The following is an 11693-nucleotide window of genomic DNA, read 5'->3' on the forward strand; positions in this document are numbered from 1 at the left end:
TGACAAACCAGATGTTACTCAGATTGGATGAGATATATAGTAAAGTTTTACTGACGGAAACCTATTGTTCAGAAATTCTTGAATATAAGTAATTGTTTTATGGTCAAGGCTGAGGTGACTTCTTTTTATCATCAGGCAGTTATAAAGAACGCTGCCGCTATCCCTGGGAAAGTCTATGAAAATCACATCGATACAGATTGATATATAAAGAGCTGTGTGCCGCTCTGCCACTAGTTCAAAAAGTTGAATATGAGATGATTACTTTTTTTTAAAACCACCTGGTATGCGAAGAAAGAAACTGTTGTGATTGAGATGACGAATGACCTGGGAGGGTTTGATGTGCTCTGGTAACTTGCGCGAATTGGACGTTAATGAAATTGTCCTATGGTTCTTGGGGTTATTGCTGTTACCTGACCTAAACTACCACATTATCAGAGTTTGAGTCATCTCGTACACTACCAGAGTCATGGGATTGCTAAAAATATACCCAGGCATGTGGGCTGTATGTTGGTGAGTTTTATTAGGAAGTTTCGCGCTGATGTCGTCGGTGCCGCGATTGGTTTTGACGGAAAGTCGGTAGATAGCGCTACCTAATCCATGCTCTGTTATTACGTTTGCAGAAAAAGGACTTTGAATTGGCATATGTTGCATTACGAGAGAATAATTCAGTGCAAGTTTGTTAGTTGATACCTCAGTGAAGCGGTGACTGAATTTCTCAGCAGGGTGTTCTTTAGATAAGGTGCTGCCTTCTTCTCTCACCAATACAGGTGTTGAGTGGTCGTTTTTGGCGTTCAGAGTTTTTAAAAAAAAATTGGTGTCTGTAATTATTAGGCTAGGTAGCGTTTTTTAAAGAATATATATTTGGTTTGAAGAATAATTCTTTTTGCTACAGCTGAAACATATTCGCAGGTTTCCTAATCTAGAAGCCAGTTCGAGCGTCTTGTTTGTCTGTAAACCTTTTTATTTTTCTTCAGCGCACGTTTTATGTCTGGCGTGAACCAGCGGCAATCTGATCTAGAACCTATTGGTAATTTAAAAACATAAGAAGTTTCTGGTTCTTCACGTTTATCCCAGAACAAGCGAAGGTTTTCACTTGTTGTACCCTTGTAAAAGTGTTCAAAAATCAGCTGCGAAAGTTTGTAGCGTACAATGTGTCACGCATGTAGTGCGGTAAAGAGATACCGGGTTATTACTGGTTCTCCACTTTGGTTTTCATTTACTCCCGTTAGCTGCACTAGAGTAATTGTTTTAAATGCATTTTTATTTTGTCGCCTCAGCCTCATCCGATGGAGGAGCAGGGCATATATTCGAAACACATCAAAGAACTCCCAGTAGGCACCTGCTTTGTAGTGCATTTTGTAAACAGGCAGCCCTGTTTATAAGGCCTCCGCAAGAAGAACTAAACCCAGCCAGGATGTTTTCCCTCATCCCTTATACTGTGCTACTTTCTGTGAAATTGGTAATGTGCACGTCGAAAATGAGCTGCCTCACTAAGAGCACGCAAGTTTGGCTAAGCTGTGAGATTCAAATTTGATACTTGAAAATATCAGTCACTGTACAGGAAAACGGCGCGTGTGTGGTTTGATGTGCACAAGCAGATCTTGACCAGCTGGGATGCATGAACATTAAAACTGAAACACATTTTCTGAAAGCCGATTGGACGCCGATGAGCTACCCAGAAGGAAATTTGGGACCACGCACCAATCTCTACGGAACCTTACTGTAAGCCACATTCATAAAGCGTCTCTGGTGACGGTTTCCATTTGTTTATCTACAAGGCATCCTGCAATACTGAAGAACCCATAAGAGATTGCCCACTCTTTGAAGAAGTGGTCAACGCTGCTACTCAGCCAATGTGTGCTTTACGTCGTTCCCGCGATATCCGCTGTTCAATTGTACAGCCAACAAGGGGCCTGTAGTTTGGGCACCATAATATTCATTGGCCCACACATGATTCATTGGCGCACACGTGATGACAGGTCTATATGCTTGAACTGCAACGAAATAGGTTGCATCCGCCGCTATTTTTCACTATCATTCAACATCGTATATTTGTGCGGCATATCCCCGCGCTGCCCCAGTGAACCTTGATGCGCGAAACTCGGCTGCACGACACTACCGCTTGCCGAAACTACAGAACCAAGCGAAGGTCTGTGTAGCATTTGACCCGTCACTAACCTTCGCCGATTAATCGCCGTGCATCATAGGAAAACTAAGTAGTGCAGCTCCCAAAGGCGACACTTCACTGACATACGAAACAGGAAATTATCTGATGGCTGTGGCTACATGACAAAGACGTTTCGATAAAAAAGTAGATGATGTGCCTGTTTGAGCGCTTACAGAAGCTGAAACGCAATGATTAGTAATGAACGTACACTTTTCTCGCAGTCTCGGGAAAGTCCTTACCCCAGCATTATCTCCCGTTCGTGTATCGATGGCGGCACACCTTGCGTTCTTACAATGCATACAGCGTGTGTGAGCTTAGATTAGTCTGAGACCTCAGTTGTTTTTGCAGTTCTGGTTGCCTGACCTCTTGACGTCATCTTACGACCACATCTTTATGAGCACCAATTCTACCCATATCATCTCCTATTTTTGCTCTTTACAGCACTCTATTTGGTCTTTTTATGCTATGCATGACTTCACTATCTAGTCTTCACCACGTTTCTGTGTTATCCTGTTCGCTTTTCGCCAGGTACTGTACATACGCCAAATAACTTCTCCTTTACCAGGGATCATGTGAATTGTCTGGTTACTGCCTCTTTGGACAGTTTTGTTACGTTAAGTGCTCCGCAGCCAGACTCACTTGGGAGTGTTTCCGTAAACCACTCATACAAAAGCACAGTGAACCTCGGATGGCTTGCCAGTATATCACGTTTATTCATAAAATAGCCATCAGGCCTTGGTCACTGATGCGCCGCATTTGCATCAGGAGCCCTGTTGGTATCGCAACACTTCATCGCTTATTTTACTGTATATTTTCCTCAGATCATTCTGCTTCTCATTGCAAGGACCTACGCATAACCTGGTCATGCATATCTATAGTAACGCAGTGCGGCGTCATTTATTAGGAAAAAAAAAACCTTACTCTTCGTTGGGCGCAGCGTCTACTTATGCGAACGCAACTTGCTTTGCCAGTCCCTCAGAGCAGTGAAAAAGAAAGAGCAATATACAGTGCGCCTAAAATATTGAAGCTTCTCCATGGTCTACGCGTCTTCATTGAACCCCCATGTGCAGCGTCAATCCGTAACTGATCATTTTAGTGAAATCACTGGAATGTTCAGCGTGTCGCTCGATGCGCCACCTTTTAGGACAAACTTTATAAGTATAATTTTTCTTTGTTCGAAATGAAGGCAGCTAGAAACGAATTGCGCGTGCATTATTAGCCTATGTTTTGTCTTTTTATGTGTCGAAATTGAACATTGATTATGATTTATCTATATGTAGAATGTAACGTTCCAAAACCCCCATATCATTAAGAGAGACGCTGTTGTGGAGGACTCCAAAAATTTAGACCACCTGGAGTTCTTGAACGTCAACCTAAATCTGAGCACATGGCGCTACAGAAATTTCGCCTTCATCGAAAATGCAGCCGCTGCAGCTGGGATTCAATTTCGCCACCTTCGGGTTAGTAGCCGAGTACCTTGCCACTAAATTACCGTGGCGGGTTAAAGTTGAAGATTACTGACGTCAGAATGAATAGTTATGTAAATATATATATAATAAAAATATATAACGAAGCTCACCAGGAAGAACTTTTTTTGGATGTAATTTTGAGTATCTTAGAATGTGCAAAATTTTGGCATTTACGGAACTTCATCCAAAGTTGCACCTAAAGGGCTAAAACTGAAAAAAAAAACATTTACGTGAGCTGCTTCACATGAGAGAGTATGAGCCGTTTTGTCATATCGGCTACAACTTGCCCGGTTAGTTCCCGATGTGTGTCTCGGGAAATGAATGAATCGCCGTTGTCACAGAATACGCTACACGGTTTGCGATTGCTCGCACAATTCGAACTAGCTGCGCAATTGACAGGGCAAACTTTTCGTCATTTAGTAGAATAACGAAAAATAGCATAGCGAATGCCAGCCTACTACCCCGAAAAATTCAATACTATTGCCCTCGTGGGTATCAAGCAAAAGTGTTTGCAGTCGTTACTTAATGATTGTTTTGAAAGGCTCAGAAAGGCCGCTCTTCTAACTTTCGCTGTGACTGTGCTGCATCTTCCGCGCAGGCCTGGCGTTTTTTTTTTCAGGTTTATCAATGACCTGATGTTTATTGCATCTAGGATGGTACAGAGAAGAATACACATAACAGAGAGACATAATATCGAACACCAACAAGCCCGCAGTGCCTCCTCAGTTGACATCATCAATTACATACTCACATCTTGGTCGACCGAAGATAAGCCAACCATGCCTTCATTGCTCAGACGAAGAATTTGACGGAACAAATCAACCAAAATATTACCCGATACTCTGGTAAAGTATGTGTTGGCCGAACAAAAAGAATAGGTATATTTTCGCATTAGTGTAGGCGACGGCCTCGCACGTGATAGCTGGTTATCCGCCTTTTTTTTCTCTCTCTTATTCGGCCGAAATTCTACTTTGCGTAAGAACACGATAATGCTTCCATTCACTGACCCGCAAACTGTCCACCCCGACATTGCATGACATGTCCCGTGCGTTCGGATAACAGAGTCACAAGCGGGCTAACATTTTCGTTATGATAGCTGTTTTCCGACTTTTTTACTAGATATTTTGTCACTCTTTGGTTTCCAGCTCTCCGCGTTGGGCTTTCTGTTGTTGGGCTCCGTGTTGGAAAAGCGTCTGTTGCCACAAAAAGGACCATACCGTTTATGCTGCCAAGTGTCCAAGCGCCGCCGCGGTGCTCTCGTGGTTCAGGTACGCGGCTGCTGACCTGCAGGTTGCGGGATCGAAGTCCGGCTGCGGTGGCTGCATTTTTGATGGAGGCGAAAATGCTGCAGTCCCGTGTGCTGAGATTTGGGTGCAGGTTATAAAACTCAGGTTGTCTAAATTTTCGGAGTCCTCCATTACGGCGTCTCTCATAATCTTGTGATGGTTTTGTAACGTTAAACCTCACATATTAATCAATAGATCAATGACAATTGACCTGCGAAATTTAACCATTCTTTACGCCGCCGCTGAGTCAGCCCAACAGTGACCACATTCCTGCAGTCAGTGTGAGGCATAATATATGCCGGACTTGTATCCGCTTGCAGTAGCAATAGGGCTATTTTTTATTTAAATCTCTAATAACATGGCATGATTATCTTGGAAGGCATAAACAAGCGTTCTGGAAATGTGAATAAGATAGGGTTCTTTAACGTACACCTATATTTTCCCTTTTTCAGAAATTATGGCTGCCAAAACTGGGTGGGATTCGATGCCGTAAAATGCGGGTTACATATTGAGTGCTGTATTAACTTCACTAGTGGTAGGTGCGATCGAGAATTGAACGCCTTTAACATGTTACGCCCGTCTCGGCACAAACTGCCATTTGCTTGCTAAGGAGAATGCACCGATAAAACACGTAATGGCTGAATTCAATATTGCGAATATATATGCTTAAGAATGCCTTTGAGACTCACAGAACTACGATTCGTGGCGCTCACTGCACAACGATCATTGACGACCTATGATCGTGAGCGCTACTTGGGCTGCTTTGTAATAATTGCATCAAAACGTTTTGATTATGCAATCGTTTTTTATAGTTGAAAAGAATCGCGGAAGTGGATTGCATCACACGAAATCGAGCTTGTCTAAGGGATATTTTCGGAGTAGTTGTCTTGAGTTTCATATGTCCTGCGGCAATGTATTGGGAAAATTCATTCTCCAGTGCGCTGAAAATTCTCGTGTGGCAAACGTCTAGTCGCTAGTGAGATATTAACATCATAAAATAAGTGCACTCATCAACAGTATGCATTTCACATTCAGAAAGGACCAAAATTGTTAAATCGGGATGTTTGTATTAGTTTGTCCGAAGCAGCCTGCATTCATATATAATAAAACTAACACTGTGTGTCAGTATTTTCTGCTTTGGAAATAGTATTTCGCTGATAGCCACTCCAATGCGTTAACTTTGTGATATATTAGGCAAGCAATATTCATCGATGCCAAACAACCACAACCTTACATGAGAGATTTGCAAGTACGATAACATGAAAAAATATAGAATTATTCGTAGAACTAGCAAGCGCCACAGTGTGGGGGGTAAAATCATGGAGATTACACTAAAAAAAAAACCTTCGCATTCGCGTCACTTGATGACACTGCGTGTGTAGCAAGCAAGAGTAAGGTAGCGATTTCATGTGAATTCATGTTTCAATCTAGTGCGAATACACGAAAGACAAAATCAACTGCGGAAACAAGAGCTGTACTACCAACCCTTTTTTTAATAGTCCCGTATAAACGGACACAGAGGATGCCCAGCGATTTATGCTATATCGACTTTTGGACAGGATGGAGTGAAAACACTATAAAACACCAACACGCCCAACGGTCAGTGCTCTCAGAAGGCGCTTAGTAGGAACCAGCTCACACATTCGTGCTTTCGATTGCGGAACTCTCGTAAGCGCATACGCGAAAGAATATTGTTTCTCCTACCACACACATACACACACACACACACACATTTATATATATATATATATATATATATATATATATATATATATATATATATATATGTAGTGGGAGTAATAAATCAATGGGCCAGTGAGTCTTCGTGAAGGTATGGGATATGGCACAACGGGAGCGTTGTCAACAAGGATAAATATATTTATTTCCCAACAGTTTCGGGAGGGGTCCTCCCTTCATCAGGGGATGAGTTATGCTCATCCCCTGATGAAGGGAGGGCCCCTCCCGAAAGTGTTGGGAAATAAATATATTTATCCTTGTTGACAACGCTCCCGTTGTGCCATATCCCATATATATATATATATATATATATATATATATATATATATATATATATATATATATATATATATTCTTAGGTAGTCCACAAGAGAATATTAATGTAATTTTTAAACTGCTGCCTGTTCCATTCGGCCTATATCACATTGTCTGGTCGAGTGAGGGAGAGCCAATTCAACGGACAATATCTCATCCTAGCTGTGCCATCGCACGCTAAGTCAAAATGAAGCATAGTATAACACAGCAAATGAGTAATAAAGGGAATTAAGGGTGAAGGGGGCATTCAAAGCATATATAGGCAGCAACAGAGAAGTGTGAGGGTGAGGAATGATGTCATCATCATCATCAACAGCCTGACAACGCCCACTGGAGGGCAAAAGCCTCTTCTATTATTCGCCAATGAATCCGGCCTTGTGTTTTCCTTTGCTATGTTACACCCGCAAGCTCTTTAATCTCATTAGCCCACCTAATTCTCTGTCTCCCCTTCGTGCGTTTGCCTTCGTTTGGAATCAGATCAGTTACCCTTAAATACCACCGGTTATCCTGCCTGCGTGCTACGTGTCTGGCCCATGTCCACTTTTTTTTCTTGATTTCAACCATGATATCCTTTACCCCGGTTTCTTCTCTGACCCACTTTGCTGTCTTCTTGTCTCTTAAAGTTACACCTATCATTTTCATTTCCATCACTCGCTGCTTAGGACACTAGACTGGGAAGAGTTAGTGATAAAAGTTAATGAAGAGTACCTTAGTAACCTGCGATTCTCTGATGACAATGCCTTCATGAGTAACTCAGGAGACTAACTACAACTCGTGATTTCTGAACTCGTCTTGGAACGCAGAAAAGTAGTTATAAAAATTAGTATGCACAAAACTAAAGTAATGTGCAACAATCTCGGCAGAAAACAACACTTAGTGACACGTAGAGATGTGCTGGAAGTTGTTAAAGAGTATGTATGCTTAGGACAGGTACTAAGCGCGGAGCCGAACCACGAGATTGAAGTAACTAGAAGAATAAGAGTGGGGCAGAGCACATTTGCCATGCACTCTCAAATCATGACTGGTAGATTACCACTACCCCTCAAGAGGAAGGTATATAGAAGTTCCATCTTGCCAGTACTTACCTACGGAGCGGAAACCTGGAGACTTACATAGAGGGCTCAGAAGTGATGTAGGGCTCAGTAAAAGCAAAAGGAAGAGAGAATATGGAAGACGAATGCATACAGAAAGGTATTGGGAGATGGGAGTGAGCGTTAGGATGGTTCACTGAGGGTGAGAAGAAAGAAATGGAGGACGGGGAGAGGTTGATGCACAGCCAATTCCTACATTGTATCGTAAAGTATTTGTATAGCAAAAGTGAGTCAGGGTATTGTGAAGCGATGAGAGATTGAGGCGGGGAAGAGTAGGAGTGAAGGTTAGCACAGTGATGTAAATTATGGTTTAGCTAGGGGGTCGGAAACAAAAGTGATTTTAAAAAGTGTGTGAACGTAATTAGAAGAGAATTCAAGCCTAGAGAAAGCTTAGCGCAGCGTGTTAGGGTATATTGTGGCAAGGAGGTAGAAAAGCGAGTGTGGGCGGGAGGGGAGGGTGAGAAGCAATAGGGAGTAGTAAGAAGGAAAAGGGGAGAAAGCCAACAGCTCAGCTACTTTCTCAGTGTTCGCACCACTAATGCGTAGCTTACTCTATTTTTTAGGTCATGAAGAAGGAAAGATCTTTCCTCGATGAATAAGTCTCTGTGCGTATCTCAGCTCCTTGCGCCCATAAACATGTAATCCAGCTCTATATAAATCCTTATCAGAAGGACGCGCGTACGTGTGACTTTTATTGATCGCGTTGTCGTAGGATTCTGCGTTCAACGCGCATACTTAGCCTCACAGAGAAACTCGCGCATGTACTGTATTGAAGATACTAACAAGTCCCCTTATATAGTGATTAGGCACAGTTCTACATGCTTAAGAAAAATTTCACTTCCGTTGAAAACACTGATATATGTTTGTCGTCGGTAGTGAAGGCTGGCCAGCTATTCTGGCCACTATTATTGTCATTAAACCGGCATGTTGGCGTTCGCTTGCCGGTGAAATGAAACAAAAGGATTACTGAAATATGTTGAGCAATTAAAGCCTCTGTAATCTTTAAATGCAGCATCTGACAAAGGGAATGTAGTAATGCAATCAAAGAAGGAAAATGTTGGTATCATTGCTCACGTACGTCGAAGAAGGTGTTGTAGCCTCGGTATTTTCCACAGACGTGCTTGTAGAAGTCATCGCATGGAGAAACGGTGTAGTCGATACTTTCGCGCAACCAATTTGCCAGTAAGCGGCACGTAAGCCCCGTGCAGTCATTGCTGTCTGAATGAGGAATCGGAACGACATGCGCCTGTCCGCTAGGTGTGCTTTCCGAGGTATTCCTGGCATGCTCTCGATTGTCATCCGATGACCACGATAGCTTGATCGTTGGTGTTTCCGGAATGTCGAGTGTTGTCACTTTGTCAGCCTGTTAGTAAAGGCAGAAAACGTATAATGTAGTTGCAGGTCATTGCGTATATTGTTATTCTCTGGAAACTCTTGTTTCACTGCGCAGAGCTTGTTGCCTAAGAATAGATGGCATTCTAGTTGCGCACCCTTCATATTCGTCAATATTGCCGGCACAAAATGGTTAAAGATACCTACGAAAGTTTCGGAGTTGGCGCTTTACGTGGCAATGCAGTCAACTGTATAGCCTAATGATCGATATATGTTCGTTACTCCTCCGTAATTTCGGAGTATTTATCCCTCATCCTGGTATCAAAATTTTTAGCATGGTGATAATTTTATTGATCACTTGGTCTCTTGTTTCATGGCAGATGACGAGCGTTTGAATGTACCACTTCATAACCGTGTTATAATAAGTAACGCATATTCTGTTGTGCCTAAAATTTATTTTTTCTACTTAATCAGGTAACTGAATTCTTCGTAGCGTTTACAGTTTTTCGTTGAAATATATAAATAATGCTCGAGGTTCGCATGTAGCAATCCAGATGGTCGACCAGATTAAACGCCAACTTGCCACTCTCAACATAAAATAAAATAACGCAGTATAAGTGTTAACCACGAAGTGCAATATCTCTCACACTCTAAGGCGAAAGGGTGTTAAAAGGGTGTGTGGTTCATCCTTTTGGGGACTAATCGGGCTACCACAACCACTAATCTCTTTAAGGACTAACGGCACTGGGTCTAACAGTTAGTCCCCACAGATGAGCTCTAAGAACTAACATTTGGTCCTCACATTTACACCTTAGTGAGTAACCGTTAGTCCCACAATTCACCTCAAAAGACTAACAATAATCTTCACACTTGCATCTTATAGGGCAACTGTTAATCCCCACATTTACACCTTACCGGGCAACCGTTAGTCATCACAGTTGCTCCTTGCCGGACGAATGGTTGGTCCACTCAAATACTCCAATCGGATGAACTTTTTGTCCCAAGTTCAAACATTCTTTTTGTTGATTTTCCGCCAGGCCTGATATTTTTTTCACCTGTTTTTCTGCGCAGTGAGCAACAAATTGCGCAGAAAAGAACACGCGGAAAATTAGTTAGCCACCTATGTGTAACTGCTTTCGCAGTCACGGCAACAACAAACGACAAAAGTGAAGCATCGAAATCTTTGATTTTTCTACATTCACATTGAAGTTTCTCCATTCTTTTAAGTGAACTCATGGTGAAGTGTACAAGTCCAGTCTCGTTGTCAAATCTTTTTCACTCCTTGGGGAGCTCCTCCGACAGAAGCGATAGATGACAGGCATTGCAGACGCCAGCGCACGCAGTCTTCTGCCTGTTGTGTTCCCACGGCTGCACGTACAATAACATAGTAAAAATAGTTAGACACACGTGACAGAAGATGAAGATGCACGCATACGAAAAGTGCACGTTAATATAAAAACAAGCGTTAAAATATGACACACAAATAACTTTACGTTCACATCTCGCACAGTCCTTCTGAAGGAGCTCTGACGAAAGAGATGGATGACAGGCATCGCAGACGCCAGCGCACACAGTCTTCAGCACGGTATGTGCCCACGGCTGCACAATAAGTATGTAAAATAGTGAGTCACACCTGACAGAGGATGACTACAAATGCATATGAGAAATACGTGCAAGATGAAATGAAAACATGCGTGAGATCGGACATGCTACTAATTTCACCGACATGTCACACAACGTCAAAGACTCATTTCGATCCTTGTAGCGCAACAGCATAGGAGCGGCGGCCGGAGCCACAACTCCGCGAACCACCGTGCCACTAAGAAGTCGGTGAGTCGTTAGCGACGTCGCTCAGCTCGAACAAGCGAACGCGAGGCCTAACACGGGGCTGCACGCGGTGTGTTTGCCGCCGGCGAACTTCGAAAGGGAGAGCAAGCGTATAAGCTTGGCCGCTGCTGCGAACAGCGCCGAGCTAGTTTGGAGCTAGCGCCGAAGAAATCGATGGTCATGCGGTCCTTTTAACTCGAGCGAGTGCAGCGCGCAAACGTGAGTCTGCTGCCGCGGCCAGCGGACGGCCCTGAGCTGCTTGCGACCGACTGGCGGGAAGCCACCTGTAATGGCGATCAATTTTCAGTGAGTTCCGACGCTAGCGAAAGCCCCGCTAGCCCGTGCTGGTGCCCTTACAGCGCGCGACATATTACAACCAAGCTCTTTACGAGAACCCGCAACCTGTTTTCGACGACTCTCAACGCAGCGATGAAGTCTCAGCCCAATATTGTCAGCCCGAAGTTCATTG

The 11693-nt window shown here is 43.2% G+C and overlaps 1 protein-coding gene across 1 annotated transcript in view; it reads right to left on the reverse strand.

Annotated features, from left to right (window-relative positions):
- The window catches only part of LOC142803337 (neprilysin-1-like), a 48114-nt gene extending 37467 nt beyond the window's left edge, over positions 1–10647 (reverse strand). The window contains exons 1-2 of the mRNA XM_075888453.1: positions 10313–10647; positions 9144–9428 (exon numbers count right to left, since the gene is read on the reverse strand). Coding sequence (XP_075744568.1) covers positions 9144–9428; positions 10313–10330 — 303 coding nt within the window. The 5' untranslated portion in view covers positions 10331–10647. The remainder of the gene's footprint in view (positions 1–9143; positions 9429–10312) is intronic.
- Positions 10648–11693: the final 1046 nt, after the last annotated feature.

Source organism: Rhipicephalus microplus, chromosome 3 (assembly GCF_043290135.1).
Source record: "Rhipicephalus microplus isolate Deutch F79 chromosome 3, USDA_Rmic, whole genome shotgun sequence".
Lineage (NCBI taxonomy): Eukaryota > Metazoa > Arthropoda > Arachnida > Ixodida > Ixodidae > Rhipicephalus > Rhipicephalus microplus.